The 19,245-nt window shown below is 38.2% G+C and overlaps 1 protein-coding gene across 1 annotated transcript; it reads right to left on the bottom strand.

Annotated features, from left to right (window-relative positions):
- Positions 1–1,401: 1,401 nt before the first annotated feature.
- Positions 1,402–2,445, bottom strand: LOC126061375 (olfactory receptor 5K1-like). The gene has a single exon (XM_049857877.1). It carries the CDS (start codon positions 2,365–2,367, stop codon positions 1,402–1,404), a length of 966 nt encoding a protein of 321 aa, XP_049713834.1. The 5' UTR covers positions 2,368–2,445.
- Between the last annotated feature and the right edge of the window lie 16,800 nt (positions 2,446–19,245).

Genomic DNA, 19,245 nt, shown 5'->3' with positions numbered 1-19,245 from the left:
ACAGTTCAACAATCATAGTTTACATAGTTTACTTCATGACATCATGACTATATATACTAATACATCCAAGGTAGTTTCTCCTTGTTGAATCCCCTTCTTTTCCTCTCAGGAAGTGAGACAAAGAAGCTTAGCGTAACTCACAGACAATGAAGGCTCTTCAAATCCTACACAATGTTTGACTGTCTGAGACTTTGTTATGTCCATCTTTGTCCATGTAGCTATGGGAGTAAACAAACCCATTGCCATCAAGTAGATTCCATGTCATTAGCTATGGGAGCAAACAAACCCATTGCCATCAAGTAGATTCCATGTCATACAGACCTATAAGACAGATTAGAACAGCCCCACTGAGTTCCTAGACTATAATCTTTATGGAAACAGACTGCCACCTCTTTCTCCCATAGAGTCCCTGATAGGTTTCAACTACTGACCTTTCGGTTAGCAGCTGAGTGCCTAACAATTGAGCCAACAGGGCTCCTTACTGGAGTAAATAAACCTCTCTAAAAGTACCTTCTCTTGAAAATTGACATTAAAAAAAATTCTACTTTAGATGAAGGTTACAAAACTAACCAGCTTCTCAGAAAATTGATATTCTGTGTTTGTTCAACTTAAGAGCTTCAATTTGGAAAGATAATATTTGCTTTTGTTTGGCAATTTCATTTGGTCACTGACTCTCTTCTCTTAAGTAAAACTATGTCCACCAAACACTATTAAAACTGTTTCCCCAAAATTCACTTGCCACAGTTTTGTCACGTATGGTTGTAAGTGATTTCATTGGTTTAAGGCTCATATGATCATGAACCCCTTTAGCTTAACTGAAGAACTGATGCTTTTGAATTATGGTTTGACAAACAATAATGAATGTACCATGGAGTGCCAGAAGAACGAACAAATCTGTGTTGGGAGAAGCACAGCCAGAATGCTCCTTAAAGCAAGGATTGCTAGACTTCATCTCACATACTTTGGACATGTTATTAACAGGGACTAGTTGCTGGAGAAGGATATCTTGCTTGGAAAAGTAGAGGATCCGTGAAAAAGAGGAAGACCCTCAATGAGATGGACTGACACGGTGGCTGCAATAACAGGCTCAAGCATAACAACGATTGTGAGAGTGCACAGAACCAGCCAGTGTTTGATTCTGTTGTACATAGGGTTGCTAACCCCTGATGCTGGCACAGTGCATGCAGTTGACAATATGCTAAATTGTTTCTCAAGTGAATTCAAAGTTTTGTTTGTTTGTATTTTTGTTACTTGAATTAAGATTTAACTCTTGTATCTCTTTAGCCCTTACATATTGCTGGTTCATTTTGGTCATATTCTGATGTATTTTAATATTTTGTATACAACTTGTGTATTTTCTCTGTTTAATTTCATTTAGAAGTTTTTGCTGTATTTAAATCATTAATCCACAGTAGCTGTCATTTGTTTCAAACTTTCTTGAGGTTTTATCTTCAGAATTTTTCTCAAGACACTTATTACTTCCTTATTTCTCAGGCTATAAATAAAAGGATTTAGTAAGGGAACTACTACTGTAAACAAAACAGCAGCTGGTATATCCTGGTCTCCTTCTTCCAGCAAATTTGGTCTAATGTACATGAAGAAAATAGATCCGTAGAACAATGAGACAGACAAAAAGTGGGAGGCACAGGTAGAAAAAGCTTTGACTCTTCCCTTTTTGGATTTCATTTTGAAAATAGTCAAAAGAATGTAGAGATAAGATATTAAGACACTGCCTATGGTGAAGACTTGAATGGATCCTGAAACGATAAACAGGACCAGTTCATTAACATAAGGGTCAACACAGGAGAGTCTGTATAAAGGAAGAATATCGCAGTAAAAGTGATTGATTTGATTAGATCCACAGAAAGCTAACCTAAATAAAAGCCCTACATGAATTATGGACTGCAGATTCCCAGCTATGTAGGCCCCTGTGGTCATCTGAATGCAGAGTTTCTTCGACATCATGGTGTGGTAGTGCAGTGGACTACATATTGCCACATAGCGGTCATAGGCCATTGCTGCCAGGAGAAAACAGTCTGCAGTTTCAACAGTGCAAAGAAAATAGAATTGTGCCATGCATTCATAGAGGGAAACCATTCTGTCCTCAGAAAAGAAGTTTTTTAACATCTTAGGAGTAATTGCACAGGCACAGCAAGAATCCACAAGAGCCAGGTTGCCCAGAAAGATGTACATGGGTGTGTGAAGACGACACTCTTTTGAAATCAATATCACCAGGCCAACATTCCCCACCATGGTGATCAGGTAGATGGCAAAGAACACCACAAACAGAAGGGTCTTCAGCTCTGGGTGATCCATAAATCCTGTGAGGATAAACTCATTTTTCACTGTATGATTTTCATCAGCCATTCTTGACTTCTCTGTTGAGAAAAAAGTTTGGAGAAATATGTGCTAATTTATAATATGCTCAATTCAACTGTTGAACTGTCTCTGGCCCAGAAGGGGAAGAAACGTGTTCTATAGTCCTTCCATGTATCTCCCAGATTTTGTGCATGCCCAATTCTGGGGAGAATTAATCTCCTGAAACTGTTAGCTTTTTGGCTACTGAGTTAACATTTTTCCCATCATATTTTGAAGGATAACATGGTTGGATGCACAAAGATGACTTTTAAAGTCTTGAGAGGAATATTCAAGGCAAAAAACTTGCCTATATCAGTTACATAAAGCTGATTCATAATTTAAAAGTCAACAAATTAATGTTCCCCCAAAGTTCAATGATTGTATAAGTACTGTTTAATAATGTTTAAAAGAATATTTTCATTTCCATATTCCTAGGATTTATTATCTCCAATTCTGGTGGAACATATATTTAAAAATAAAATGCTTTGGGTGGCAAAAAAGAGGGCTATTTACAAACCTATTTACACCCTTGAAGGATGTGGAGGTACAGTGATGTGGTTGGAAGGAGATATTAGAGAGACAGAGGAGAAGAAAGAAAAACAAAGCAGAACACAAAATGGGTGTATTAAAAACCTTCCAGGGCATTTATAATTTACACAATGCAAAATTATGTGTATGTGTGTGTGCATGAAGAAATTTTTAAACATGTAAACACTATCCAAAGAAGTTGGAGAAATCTTAAATGTTTGGAATTGTTAAATTCCATTATATAACTTTTTGTCAAAAAAATGAATAAAATTAAATGTCAAATTCAAACTGGGAAATCATTTGCAATAAATATGATATGGGTTCTGTAGCTTTATTCTAGAAGGAGCTTGTACAAATCTATAGGAGAAAACACTAGAAAATAAGTAAAGGACAGGAACAGAAAAATCTCAAAAGAAATACAATTTTAAAACTTTCTAAAAATGTTTAATTTCAAAGATGGCAGAGTAGTCAGATGCTTCTGGTGGTCCCTCTTATAACAAAGACCCGAAAAAACAAGTGAATTGATTATATATGACAATCTAGGAGCCCTGAATATCAAAGGCAAAGTTAAGGAATTGGACTGAGTGGCAGTGGGAGGAAGAGATGGTTCAGAAGCAGCGAGAAGTTGCCGGACCTTTCCCAGCGGAAACCACATCCCACAGGCCAGGTCCATTGGTGTACCACAAGCACAGTGAGACAAGCAGTGGCACTCAGGATGCGTTTTCCACATTGGGAGAAACCAAGCTTCAGGGAGTTCACTCATGCTTCTGGGGTCAGCAAACAGCAGTGCTCTCAGCATAAGTACTTGTGTCTAATCTACGTTGCAGACCAAAGAACACCCCTTTGGAAAAAAACTCTCTCCCACTTAACTGACCCCTCCCCTGCTCTGCACTGGGTCCTCAGCCTGCTTCAGTAATAGTCTCTTTCCCTGGCCTGGAAGTAAGACCTCTCATGTATCCTGAGCCATCCTTCCAGCCTCGGGGAAGGCACAAATTAACAAATGGTCGGAGGAAAAAAATCTGCTGATTACCCTAAGCTGGGAGCTCAGGGCAGAAACAGCTCCTTTGCCTAAGCACAGGCATAAGTGGTCCACGGACTTTGAATGCCTTTCACCCCTACATAGACCTGTGAGGGCCCTTTTCAACAGCATAGGCTCTAATTAGCACAGTACAACAGGGTATATACCTCAAGTCTAACTACAACAATTTCAGCTATGTGGTGGAGAGGCAGGCTCATGATGTTTGACACCGCTGTGCCGATAAAGAAGGGTCCTCACCTACCCACATCAGAGGCCAGAGGACTGGTGGCTTCACCCATGCCACCTAGCCACCCTTGACAGGTGTCCAAGGATAAGTGCTGCCTCCCATTCCTTACAGCCAACGGAATTGGGTGCCCGTAGTCTGGCCACAAAACCCACCCACCTAGGTACTCTAGGGAACAGAGACACACTTTCCTCACAGACACTTGAGGGTGGTTGTCAGTCCCCTGCCTTGCTCAGCATGTGACTGCCTACTGCAGCCAGATACCTGTACCTACACCAATCACCACTGCTTGTCTAAGACGTCAGGTGAAAACTTGCACTGCACACTTGGGGACTGACTGGACACCTGAGCTGAATTCATTTGAGAAAAGTAAAAGAGACTCCTGGGCTCATATACTTAGTAACAGCTCTAACCACCTGGTGGCAGGACCTTAGAACTTCAAAAGTGCCAATAATCAAACTAGCTCACTTGAGCAGCCTATTTGGGCATATCGAAACAAAACAAAACAAGAAGCTAGGACACAGTAAGCAAAAATTAAGTGAATAAATACAATAAGTTATTAATAGCTTGGAGACAACAGTCAATATCAGATCACATAAAGAGGCAGACCATGATGACTTCAACAAGCTTCCACAACAAAGACTCAAGAAATCTTCCAGATGAAGATAACTTCCTGGAACTACGAGAGGTAGAATACGAAAGATAAATATACAAAACTCTTCAAGAGATCAAGCAAAGGAATGCACGGACATAGCCTTAGAGGAACTTAAGGAGATTAGAGCATAATGACAAATTTAAAATGCTGCAAAAATCCAGAGAGACAGCAAACAGAAATTCAGAAGATTAATAATAAGATTTCAGAATTAAGCAACTCAAAGAAAGTCATAGGACCAGAATTGAGGCAATGGAAATCAGACTTGTGAGATTAAAGATAAAGTACTTGACACCAACATATTTGAGGAAAAATCAGATAAAAGGATTTAAAAAAATGAAGAAACCCTAAGAATGATGTGGGACTCTATCAAGAGAAATAACCTACGAGTGATTGGTGGACCAGAACAGGGGGAGATAACAGAAAATACAGAGACTTGTTGAAGATTTTTTGGCAGAAAACTTCTCTGATATTGTGAAAGATGAGAAGATACCTATCCAAGATACTCATTGAACCCCACACAAGGTAGATCCCAAAAGAAAGTCACCAAAACATAGTATAATCAAACTTGCCAAAACCAAAGATAAAGAGAGAATTTTAAGAGCTGCTAGGGATAAATGAAAAGCCGCCTACAAAGGAGAGTCAATAAGAATAAGCTCAGAGTACTCAGCAGAAACCATGCAGGCAACAAGGCAATGGGATGAGATATAAAAAGCCTCGAAGGAGAAAAATTACCAGCCAAGAATTATATATCCAGCAAAACTGTATCTCAAATATAAAGGTGAAATTAGGGCATTTCCAGATAAACAGAAGTTTAGGGAATTTGAGAAAACCGAACCAAATTACAAGAAAAACTAAACGGAGTCCTCTGGTTAAACAAACAAACAAACGAAACAGTGCTATCAAGCCAATTCCGACTCAGCGACCCTATGCAATGCCCCATAGGGTTTCCGAGGAACGTCTGGCGGACTTGAACTGCTGACCATTGGTTAGCAGCCACAGCACTTAGCCACTACGCTAGAAAATCAATAATATCAGGTAACAACCCAAGATGAGAGCGCAAGACAGAGCAACCAGGTAGGGAAATCACAAAAATAAATCAAAGCTAAAACACTCAAGACAGGGAAACAGAGATGTCATTATGTAAAAGATGACCGTATTAAATAAAAAAAGAGGGACTAAAAAATGCAGTCACAGGTCTTTCATATGGACAGGAACTCAAGGCAATATAAAGAAATGAAAGTTTGCTTTAAACTTAGAAAAAATAGGGGTAAATACTAAGGTAACCACAAAGGAAACTAACAATCCTACACATCAAAATAAAATACAAGAAAAACAAAGACACAGCAAATATAAAATCAACAACAATGTAAAAGAGGAAAAGACAATTTATAAAGAAAAACGACTCAGCACAGAAAATTAAGTGGAACAAAGAAACTGTCAACAACACACACACAAAAAACACATGGAAGTGACAGCACTAAACTCACACCTATCAATAAATGTACCAATAGACAGAGAGTGACAATATGGATTAAAAAAACAGGATCCGTCTATATGCTGCCTACGAGAGACAAAGCATAGACTTAAAGACACAAAGGAACTAAAACTCAAAGGATGGAAAAAAATATATCAAGAAAACAACAATCAAAAAGGAGCAGGATCAAGAACAACGATGAATCCGTGAAACATAACACGGAGGAATCTGGAAGGCATTATGCTGAGTGAAATTAGTCAGTTGCAAAAGCACAAATAGTATATGAGACCACTGTTATAAGAACTCAGAGGAGTTTTAAATGCAAAAGAAAACATTCTTTGATGGTTACAAGGGTGGGGTGGGACAGCGAGGGGTATTCACTAATTAAATAGTAGACAAGAATTATTGCAGGTGAAGGGAAGGACAATACACAATACAGGGAAAGTCAGCACTACTGGACTAAACCAAAAGCTAAAAAGTTTCCTGAATACAACCAAATACTTCAAGGGACAGAGTTTCAGGGGCGGGAGTCTGGGGACCATGGTTTCACGGGACATCTAGGTCAATTCGTATAACAAAGTATATTAAGAAAATGTTCTGCATCTCACTTTGGTGAGTAGCATCTGGGGTCTTAAAAGCTAGCAAGCAGCCATCTAAGATGCATCAATTGGTCTCAACCCATCTGGAGCAAAGGAGAATGGAGAACACCAAAGACACAAGGAAAATATGAGCCCAAGAGACAGAAAGGGTCACATAAGCCAGAGACTCCATCAGCCTGGCTACCACCAGTCACTGCCCTGACAGGGAACAAGACAGAGAGTCCCTGATGGAGTAGGAGAAAAGTGGAATGCAGAAATCAAATTCTAGTAGAAGGACCAGACTTTATGATCTGACTGGCACTGAAGTCATGGTCCCCAGACTCTCCGTTAGACCAAAACTAAAATCATTCCTGAAGCCAAGTCTTCAGACAAAGATTAGACTGGAGTATAAGACATAAATTGATACTGGTGAGGAGTGTGCTTCTTAGCTCAAGTAGACACAGGAGGCTATGTGGGGAGCACCTGCCTGGAGGCAAGATGAGAAGGCAGAGGGGTACAGGAACTGGTTGAATGGACACAGGACATACAGGGTGGAGAGAAGGAGTGTTCTGTCATATTGTAGGGAGAGCAACTAGGGTCACATAACAATGTGTGTGTAAGTTTTTGTATATAAACTTTCACTTACAGCACAAAAATATAACAATAAAAAGAACCAAAGCAAATGTGGCAAATGTTTAATATTAAAGTAGGATAACGGGATATGAAAAAAAAGGTTTACTTTCATTACTAATTAGAGAAACAGTATTTGAAACAGGAGGATGTGATTATTTTGCCTGTTAAAATAGCAGCTTTTTTTTTTTTAAAGAAATGAGAATATATAGTGTAATCTAGGATATAGTGAAATAAGCACCTTATGGATTGGTGTTAAAAGTATGAATTGGTACAATCTTTGGAAAATAATTTGGTATACATTAAGGGAACTCTTATATGTTCACGTTCTTGACCCAGTAACTATGAACCTATTCAAAAGAAGTAATTAGATACGCAGACAAAGGTTTACGTGTAATGCTATTCATTGTAATATCATTTATAACAGTGAAAAATACGAAACACTTAGTGGTAAACATTTATTCATTATGGTTCAGTAAATGTTCATTGTCCATATGACGACTCATTAAAATGGTGACTACTTAGAATATTTAATGTGATTATAAATTAGCCACAATAAAATATTAAGTGAAAAACAATATATAAAGATTGATACACAGAATAATCCTAATTTTCTAAATAAATACATATGTATGAATTTAAAAGAAAGGCAGCCCAGAATACTAATGAATTCTGTTATTACTACAAAAATGTAAATTTAACATCTAAATGTTAATACTAATTTTCTCTGTCATATGCTATTTTTTCCTTCTTTGTATTTTTCTCTATTTCAAATTCTCTATAATGAGTATTATTTTTATAAATAGAAAATAAAATTTTTTATTAAAAAATGACATTCTTTTATGTCCGCTATGTTTTATAACTTGACAACTTTTAAATAATCATTGGGGATCCAACTGATTATATATATATTTTGGTTTGTAATTCTATAATGGATAATGTCGCAATGGGTGTATCGGAAAAGTACCTGCTTAATTCATGTGATAATGACTTTCACAGTTACAACTTATAATAATTTGGTGACAATCTTGCACTCAAGCCATTCGGAATTATATTCATCTATTGTGATGCCACATTCTGAAGGTCATTTGACTTATGTATAACAATATTTCCTCATGGTCAAGCTTTACTGTTCTGAATTTTAGGTGTTTCCACAATATTCTAAGATTCTATAATACTCATATTTGTTAAACTTTCAGTATATTTCAAAAACTTCTATTATTATCCCTTAGATTTGTCCTTATAGGCAGAGAGTTTTAACTGATGGGAAATGTTTAATTCCAAACTACCTTTGTTTATTTTTGTCAATTTGAGATCATTTATTCACTGACCTAATTTGCCTGCTCTGTACCAGGTACTTTCTTAGAAACGCCATATTCCAGGAACAGAAGCAAAGCTTCTTAGAGAGAGATAAGAATTCTTCACTTTTGGTTTCCTGAAAATATTGCTGAGTTAAATCTCAGGTTATTTGGGACTGATACTTTTAGGAAATAGTATAAGAAATATTCACCTGCAATCTACATAATTATAATTCAAATTTTTTTCATTAAATGCCTTACCTTTGTTAATTTGAAGTTAAAAAACCAACATTCGAAGTCTATATAATTTGATTTGTTTTTCATTAAATGCCTTATCCTTGCCAGCTTGAAGTCACATAACTTAGTAAGACTGCCTGCAAGTGTGCCAGCTGATAATATTTGATCAGACGTAAATAAGACTTCCACTGACATTTTATTTCTGTAAGAGCCAAGAGGGAAAATAGAAAGCTCTCTAAAATTACATTGGGGATAAAAAGAATGGATTTGAAATTATAGCCCTTGCCCATATAATTTGTTTAATATGTAGGTAAATCTCAGCACAAAAAATTTAAACACTATTTCATTATAAAAACTAATAATCAATTTCCTCTGCTAAACTGTGTTTTATGGCAAACCACATTGTTCAAATAAGCTTCAAAACTGTATTAGTGTATTATGTTTTACTACAAAAATGTGCTTTTACCTACTTATTTTCAGATAAATTTATGCTTCTCAGGAATTCAGACATATTACTAGTACTTATCCCATAGGCTTTAGGTTAAAGGTAATAAATAGTTTAGGAAACTTAAAACACTGGTAAATCAGAAATGTAAGAAAAAACAAAAACCCGAAGAATTTAGAGAAATAAATGTTTCTGGAAACTAATAATTCTAGTACAAATACGTTTTAAATACTTTCTCACCTGGATATCCCTAGTAAGAATTTTATAGAGGCCAGTTGTTTGCCTGATGTTAGTTTTAAAGTAGATCAGGAAATAAAACTCTATTCTCTATGTTGTTTAGGAGAGTACTTCCACCAAGAGTAAATCATGATATTTATGTCATTGGTAGCAAATGGTTTAAAGGTTCAAAATAATTCAAAGGGGATTTCCATAGCATTGACCTCAGAGCATAGCCTGAGAGACCTAATCCCCTGAACATTACAGACACAGTAAATTGGAATAACTAAATGTATCCTTTGAGACCAGACAGTAAGACAAATGCGCATTTCTAAACAATTTTTAAGGTCCTTGTTTTGATTTCCATTCATTTGAGTTAAATTTTATCCTTATCGTCATTCTTAATATAAAATGTAAGTGGGAGGAAAAAATTCCCACTAGGTTGGTCAGCAAAGTCCTCACAGAGGAAGTGGGAAGTGAGCTAGGATTTCCTGCCTTAGAGGGGAGGTGTGGGGTGAACAAAGGTGGGAAAATATAACTACTCCCAATTGTTCTTACAGTTAATATACAATTTCTGAAAACTTCCTTTGAAATTATATTCATAATGTCTTAAATCTTATATACTTTGGTTACCAGAATAGCTTCAGATTTTTTTTTTTTTTTTGGTGAATCTAGAAGAAGCTCTTGAAAGGCTTCTTTCCTCAAAATACTCCTGCATTTAACAATCTCCCATCATTTAAATTGTAATGCCGCCATGTTGTCCATCGATCCTAAGTCTCAAATTGTTTGGTTAATGTTATTAGTTTCATAGAACTGCTGTAACAAAATATCACAAAATGGATGACTTAAAACAAAAGAAATGTATTGCTCCACACTTTTGGAGGCTAGAAATTCTAACTCAATGGCCAACAGAGCCACGTTCACTTCAAAGGCTCTAGGGGAGGTTGTTTCTTATCTCTTCCAGCTTCTGGTAGCCCCAGCCATTCCTTGGCTTGTAGTCACAATTTAAGTCCTCCTTCTTCACATGGTCATCTTCCCGCTCCTCTATCTTTGTGTTTTTTCTCCTTTTTTAAAAATAAGGAAACAGAGTAGATTGGATCAGGGCCCTCCATGCAGTATGACTGCATGTTAACAAATGATAACATCTTCAAAGACCCCATTTCCACAAAAAGGCACGTTCACACACACCAGAGGTTAGAACTTCAAAGCATCATTTTGTTATCAATTAAATTAATAACAGTTGCTTTAAAAAAATTTAATAGGTTTTGGTTTAAAAGCAGTTTTGGGTTCACAGAAAAATTGAGCAGAAAGTATTAATAATTTCCATATAACTTTACCTCCTTTCCTGTTTCCTGATTATTAATACCTTATATTACCATGCAACATTCATCATAATTGATGAACTCAATATAGGTACATAATTATTAACTAAAGTCTATAGTTTCCATTAGAGTCCATTCTTTGAGCAGTACAAGTCTACAGTTTTTGACAAATGCATGCCATGTATCTTCCATTACAGTATCATACAGAACAGTTTCATTGCCCTAAAATTGCCCTGTGCTGCACCCATTCATCCCTCTCCCCTTCGCTCTAAACCCCAGGCAAACATTGATCTTACACTGTCTCTATTTTTCCTTTTTCTGGAATGTCATATAGTTGGAATCCTACAGTATGTAGTTTTTAAGATTGGCTTCATTCATTTACCAATATGTATGTCAATTTCCTCCATGTCTTTTCATAGCTTTATAACTCTTTTATTTTATTGCTGAGTAATACTCCATTGTATGGGCATACCACTGTTTATCCATTCACCTATTGAAGAGCTTCTTCATTAATTTCAATATTGGGCAATTATGAATAATGCTGTTATAAACATTCATGTACAGGTTTATGTATGGGCATATGTTTTCAACTCATGGATAAATACCTAGGAGCACAATGGCTGGGCCATCTGATAAGCCTGTATTTACCTAAATATTGGCAGTTCAGAATTACTCAGAGGTACGATGGAAGAAAAGGCCTGTCGATCTGCTTCCATGAAGATTAGAGCCACGAAAGCCCTGTGAACCACTTATAATAGCACATGGGGTCACCATGAGTCAGAATTCACTCGATGGCCACTAAAAATAACATGTTTAGCTTTGTAAGAACTTGCTGAACTTACAAAGTGGCTATATTGTTTTGTATTTCCATAAGCAATGAATGATAGTTCCTGTTGCTCCTTGTCCTTGCCAGAATTTGTTGTTGTCAGTGCTTTCAATTTTAGCTGTTCTATTTTTTATTAGGTATGTTTTTGTTGTTATTAGGTGCCACTGAGTTGGTTCCGACTCATGTGGACACTGTCTACAACAGAACGAAACACTGCCTGGTCCTGTCCGGTCCTGCATCATCCTCACAATCACTGTTATGCTTGAGACCATTGTTGCAGCCACCGTGTCAGTCCATCTTATTGAGGGTCTTCCTCTTTATTGCTGGCCTTCTACTTTACCAAGCATAATGTCCTTCAGCAGGGGCTGGTTCCTTCTAAAAACATGTCCAAAATACACGAGATGAAGACTCACCATCCTTGCTTCTAAGGAGCATTATGGCTGTACATCTTGCTAGACAGAGTTTATCATTCATCTGGCAGTTCATGGCATATCAATATTTTTCACTGACAGCATGAATTCAAAGGCGTCAATTCTTCTTCAGTCTTCCTTATTCATTGTCCAGCTTTCTCATGCATACGAGGCTGTTGAAAATACAATGGCTTGGGTCAGGCACACCTTAGTCCTCAAAGTGACATTTTTGCTTTTCTACAGCTTAAAGAGGTCTTTTGCAGCAGATTTGCCCAATGCAATACATCCTTTGATTTTTTGACTGCTGGGCCCATGGGCGTTGATCGTGGGACCAAGTAACATGAAATCCTTGATAACTTCAATCTTTTCTCCGTTTATCATGATATTGCTTATTGGTCCAGTTGTGAGGATTTCTGTTTTCTTTTTGTTGATGTATAATACATAATGAAGGCTGTAGTTTTTGTTCTTCATCCTTAAGTGCTTCAAGCCCTCTTCATTTTCAGCAAGAAAGATAACCATCTTTCTGATATTCTCTGCTTTCAGCCAAGATCCACCTGACATTAGCAATGATATCCCACGTTCCACCTCCTCTTTTGAATCTGGCTTGAACTTCTGGCAGTTCCTGTCAATGTATTGTTGTAGCCGTTTTTGAATTATCTTCAGCAAAATTTTACTTGTGTGTGATATTAGTGATATTATTAGACAATTTCCACATTCTGTTGAATCACCTTTCTTTTGAATGGGCACAATCAGTTGGCCAGGAAGCTGTCTTCCAAATATCTTGACATAGACGAATGAGTGCTTCCAGTGCTGCATCCATTTGTGGGACCATCTCTATTGGTGTTCTATTAATTCCTGGAGTCTTTTTTCTCATCATTCTCCTCAATGTAGCTTGAACTTCTTCCTTCAGTACCATTGGTTCTTGATCATATGTTAGCTACTTCTTGAATTGTTGAACCTTGGCCAATTCTTTTTGGTACAGTGACTCTGTGCATTCCTTCTGTCTCCTTTTGATGCTTTCTGGGTTGGTCAATATTTTCCCTGTGTTGTTGTTGTTGCTAGGTACTATCAAACTGGTTTCAACTCATATGGACACTATGTACAACAGAACGAAACACTGCTTGGTCCTGCGTCATTCTCACAATCATTGTGCTTGAGCCCATTGTTGCAGCCACTGTGTCAATCCAGCTCATTGAGGGCCTTCCTCTTTTTCTCTGACCCTCTACTTTACCAAACGATTGGTCCCTCCTGATAATAAGTCCAAAGTATGTGAGAAGTCTAACCATCCTTGCTTCTGTATTTCTTCCAAGACAGACTTGTTCATTCTTCTGGCAGTCCATGGTGTACTCAACATTATTCACCAACAGCATAATTCAAAGGTGGCTATTTGGTCTTTCTTATTCATTGCCCCACTTTCACATGTATGTCTGGTGATGGAAAACATCATGGGTTGAGTCAGGCACACCTTAGTCCTTAAAGTGAAGTCTTTGCTTTTTAACACTTTAAAGAGGTTTTTTTGCAGTAGATTTGCCTGATGCAATATGTTGTTTAATTTCTTGACTGCAGCTTGCATGAGTGTTGATTGTAGATCCAAGTAAAATGAAACAACTTCACTCTTTTCTCTGCTTATCATAATGTTGCTTATTGGTCCAGTTGTGAGGAGTTTTGTTTTCTTCATGTTGAGGTGTAAATCATGTTGAAGGCTGTGGTCTTTGATCTTCATCAGCAAGTGCTTCAATTCCTCTTCATTTTCTGCAAACATGCTTGTGTCATTTTTATAACACAGGTTGTTAGTGAGTCTTCTTTCAATCCTGAAGCTGCATTCTTCTTCACATAGTCCAGTTTCTGGGGTTATTCGCTCAGCATAGAGATTGAATAAGTATGGTGAAAGGGTACAACGCTGATGCACAGCTTTCCTGGTACCACTCAGTGTCCCCTTGCTCTGTTCCAATGACTGCCGCTTGGTCTGTGTTCAGGTTCTTCATCAGCACAATGAAGGGTCCTGTAATTCCTGTTATTTGCAATGTTATTCATAATTTGTTATGACCCACACAGTCATATGCATTTGCATAGTCAATGAAACACAGGTAAATATCTTTCTGGTATTCTCTGCTTTCAGCCTAGATCCACCTGACATCAGCAATGATATCCCTGGTTCCATGTCCTATTCTGAATCCAGCTTGAATTTCTGGCAGTGTGACCTGACGCTCCAAGTCCTGCTTGGTGTGGCTGTGAAGACACAGGGAGCTGATGAAAGCGAAAGAAGAAGCCAAGTAAAGGAGAACACCACGATTCAGATTGCCAAGGTGTCTCCCAAAACAATAGCCCAAGGGGTTTATATGGATAAAGTAAATTGGGTCTGGGGTCCCTAGAAGCACCCCAAGGTGGGGCCATCTTGCTGATTGTTTTGACATGAGAAGGCTTTCTTGGGGCTGTCCAGTCTTCTATGCTTGTTTAGTCTGAAAGGGGGACTACAAAGGTGGCATTTTTCCCACATCTGGGGTGTAATTGGGAGTGTGTTTTTCAGCCTCTGACATTAATAAATTGTCTGATGGGCAACATCATCAGTATTACACAGTTTGGGAGGACCTGAGTTGGTCCAAGACCACTTTTAGCTGGATTGAAGACCCCAGTCTCTTGTTTTCTTTAACTGAGTCAGAAATAGAAGTATATCTAAATAAGGAGATACTCTGAAAGCAGAAATTAGTTCTTGTTTTGTCTAATAAGGGAATAGCTTCCATGCTGGGAATTAACTCTCTGGGTTACTGAGGATGGCAGGCTGGGCCCTTTGGAACCAAAAAAAAAAAAATTTTTTTTTTTTTTTAGTCCCTTGTTTATTTAATGTGACAGGTGTACTGCCAGTCTCAGCAGTTCCCTACAAGTGCTTTTGAATGATCTTCAGCAAAACTTTACTTGTGTGTGATATTAATGATATTATTTGATAATTTCCAGATTCTGTTGTATCACCTTTCTTTGGCGTAGGCAGAAATATGGATCTTCTCAAGTTGGTTTGCCAGGGAGCTAGCTGTCTTCCAAATTTCTTGACATAGACAAATGAGCACTTCAAGTGCTGCATCTGTTTGTTGAAACATCTCAATTGGAATTTTGTCAATTCCTAGAGTCTTGTTTTTCACCAATGTCTTCAGTGAAACTTGGGCTTCTTCCTTCATTACCATCGATTCATGATTATATGCTATCTCTTAAAATGGTTGAATGCTGATCAGTTCTTTTTGGTACAGTGACTTTGTGTATTCCTTCCATCTTCTTTTGATGCTTCCTGCGTCCTTCAGTATTTTGCCCGCAGAATCCTTCACTATTGCAACTCGAGTCTTGAATTTTTTCTTCAGTTCTTTCAGCTTGAGAAATGCCAAATGTTTTCTTCCCTTTTGGTTTTCTAACTCCAGACCTTAGCACATGTCATGATAATACTTTGCTTTGTCTTCTAGGGCCACACTTTGAAATCTTCTGTTTAGCTCTTTTACTTCATTTCTTCTGTCCTCTTTAGTTACTCAATGTTTAAGAGCAAGTTTCAGAGTCTCTTCTGACATCCATTTTGGTCTTTTCTTTCTTTCCTGTCTTTTTAATGACATCTTCTTTCTTCCTGTATGATGTCCTTGATGTCATTCCACATCTTATCTGGTCTTTGGTCATTACTTTAGTTCATCTTCTCAAAGTGTTCTTTGAAATATTCTGTTCAGCTGTTTTACTTCATCATTAGTTACGTAGTGGTATTTTATTGTTGGTAGTGGTATTTTATTGTTGCTTTAATTGGCAATTCCCTAAAAACATATGATGTAGAGCTTACTTACCGTCTATATATTTTCTTTAGTGAGTCATCTATTTAGATCTTCTTGCCCACTTTTTAATTGGGGTTTTTTTTTTTTTTTTTTTTCCTTATTGCTTGGTTTTAAGAGTTCTTCATATATTTTGGATACAAGTTCTTTATCAACTATGTGTTTTGTAAATATTTTCTCCTAGCTTGTGTCTTTTCTTTTCCGTCTCTTAACAATGTCTTTCTCAGAGCATGAGCTTTTAAATTTAATGAAGTCCAGGAGGCAGGGCCAAGATGTTCTCTTCCTCCAGGTTTAATTCTTTGTTTTGGTGGCCTTGCTGAAGCCATTATGGTCTGTCTCTTTATGTGATTTGATATTGACAGTTGTTTCTGAGCCATCAATACATTACTATATTTATTTACTTTATGTTTTCTTACCATGTCCAAGCTTCTTTTTTGTTTTGATATGTCCAAATAGGGCGGTTGTGTGAGCTAATTTGATTACTGATGTCTTTGAAGCTCTCACATCCTCTTTCCAGGTGGCTACAGCTATTACTAGGTATGTGAGCCCAAGTCTGCTTACTTTTCTTATGTGGATTCAGCTTAGGTCTCCAGGTCATCGGTCACCATGTGTGTGGTACAGGCTTTCACCTACAATACTAGACAGCGGTGATTAGAGTAGGCACAGGTACCTGGCTACAGGAGGGGGTCATTTGCTGATTAACTCAGGGGGCTGACTGCTGCCCATGAGTGTCTAGGTGGAATGTGTATCCCTGTTCCTTAGAGCGTGTAGGTAGGTGAGTTGTGCAGCATGACTATGGACACCCAATGCTGCTGGTTGTAAGGACTGGGAGGCACCACTTATACTTGGACATCTGTCACAGGCGGCTCGGTGGAGTGGGTTGAGCCACCAGTCCTCAGGCCCCTGATGTGGGTAGGTGAGGATGCTGCTTAATGGGCAGGGCAGTGTCAGATATCACGAATCTGGCACCCCCCCATAGCTGATACAGATGAAAATATGCTTCCAGTATATACCCCATTTTACTCTCCTAATGAGGGCCTATGTTGTTGAAATGGGCCCACACAAGTCTATGCAGACGTGAGAGGCATTCAAAGGCTGTGGACCCCTATGCCTGTGCCTAGGCAACAGGGTTGTGTGTGACCTGAGTTCCCAGTTTAGGGGAGCTGGCAGGTTATTTTTTCCTGTTTGTTAATTTGTGCCCTCTCCAAAGTTGAGAGAATGGCTCAGGGAGCAAGATAGATCCTACCTCCAGCCCAGGGGGTTCCGCAATCACTGAAGCTGGACTGGGACCCAGAGCAGACCAGGAAAAAAAAAAAAAAAAAAACGAAGGGGTAGGTAAATGGGAAGGAGGTACTTCCAAAAGGGGTTGGGGTTGTTCCATGCAGTAGGTTAGATACTTATATTTATCTTTCACTGATTGAGTGCCATTTCTCGCTGGTTCTGGAGGCTTGAGCAGATTCTGCTGCTTGGTCTCTCCTGATATGGAAAACATGTCCCAACTACCACTGCTTGTTTCACCCCTTGCTCGCTAGCCGATCCAGCCTTCAGGGTGCTGGTGCCTGCCAGATCAGGTCTGGCAAATTTGAACCATCTCTCCCTTCCCCTGCCACTGAGTTCAATTCCTCAACTTTGTCTTTGATGCTCAGGGCTAATAGATTGTCATATATAATCAATTCACTTGTGTTTTTTGGGTCTTTGTTGTAAGAGGGACCACTGGAAGTATCTGAGTACTCTGATAGTAGTACTAGATAGTTAGAATTATCTTAGGTGAAGGGAAGGACAACACACAATACAGGGGAATTCAGCATCACTGGACTAAACCAAAAGCTAAGAAATTTTCAGAACACAACCAAACAGTTTAAGGGACAGTGTAGTAGGGGCAGGGATCTGGGGACCATGGTTTCAGGGGACATCTAGGTCAACTGGCATAACAAATTTTATTAAGAATACTTTCTGCATTCCACTTTGGTAGTGGTGTCTGAGGTCTTAAAAGCTAGCAAGTGGCCATCTAAGATGCATCAATTGTTCCAAGTCACCTGGAGCAAAGGAGAATGAAGAGCACCAAAGACACAAGGAAAATATTAGCCCAAGAGACAAAAGAGGCCGCACAAACCACAGACTCCATTAGCCTGAGACCGGAAGAACTAGATGACACCTGACTACTATCAATGGCCACTCTGACAGGGAACACAACAGAGAGTACCTGACAGAGCAAGAGAATAGTAGGGTGCAGAACTCAAATTCTACTAAAAAGACCAGGCTTAATGGTTTCACTGAGTCTGGAGGAACCCCAGAAGACATGACCCCAGGACTGTCTGTTAGCCCAGAACTAAAACCATTCCCGAAGCCAACTCTTCAGACAAAGAATAGGCTGTACTATAAGACATAAAAATGATACTCATGAAGAGTATGCTTCTTAGTTCAAATAGATACATGAGACTAAATGGGCAGCTTCTGTCTGGAGACAAGATGAGAAGGCAGAAAGTAATAGGAGCTGGTTGAATGGACATGGGGAATTCGGGGTGGAAAGGAGGAATGTGCTGTCACAATTTAGGGATAGCAACTAGGGTCACATAACAGTGTGTGTATAAAATTTTTGCCTGAGAAACTAACTGGAGCTTTAAACTTTCATCTAAAGCACAATGAAAGAAAAAATTTAATGAACTCCAACCTATTAATTTTTCTTCCATGGGATTTGCTTTTGTTGTTATATCTAAAAACTCATCACAAACCCAAGGATGTGTAGATTTTTCTACTATGTTATCTTTTAGCAGTTTATTAGTTTTGCATTTTTACATTTAGAGCTATGATCCATTTTGAATAAATTTTTGTTTAAGGTCAACGTCTAGATTAATTTTTTTTGGATGCCCAATTGTTGCTGAGCTGTTTATTGAAAAGACTACCTTTTCTTCATTACGTTGCATTTATTCTTTTGCCAAACATCAATTGTGTGGGTCTATTTCTAGGCTTTCTATTCTGTTCCATTGATCTATTCATTTACCAATGCCACACTGTCTTGATTACTATATCTGTATAAAAAAAAAAAAAGTATGGCAAGTTATAAAGTCAGGTAGTGTCAGTCCTCTGTCTTGGTTCTTCTTCAGAGTTATGTTAGCTATTCTAGGTCTTTTACCTTTACACAAAAACTTCAGAATCTGTTTGTCGCTATCCACAAAATAACTTGCTGAGATTTTGTTTGAGATTGCAATGAA

This window comes from Elephas maximus, chromosome 18 (genome assembly GCF_024166365.1).
Source record: "Elephas maximus indicus isolate mEleMax1 chromosome 18, mEleMax1 primary haplotype, whole genome shotgun sequence".
NCBI lineage: Eukaryota > Metazoa > Chordata > Mammalia > Proboscidea > Elephantidae > Elephas > Elephas maximus.
This window is presented reverse-complemented; position numbering and strand designations above follow the sequence as displayed.

Bases quoted from the DNA above. Each gene is read 5' to 3' on its own strand.
- LOC126061375 (XM_049857877.1), bottom strand. From the start codon at position 2,367: ATGGCTGATGAAAATCATACAGTGAAAAATGAGTTTATCCTCACAGGA.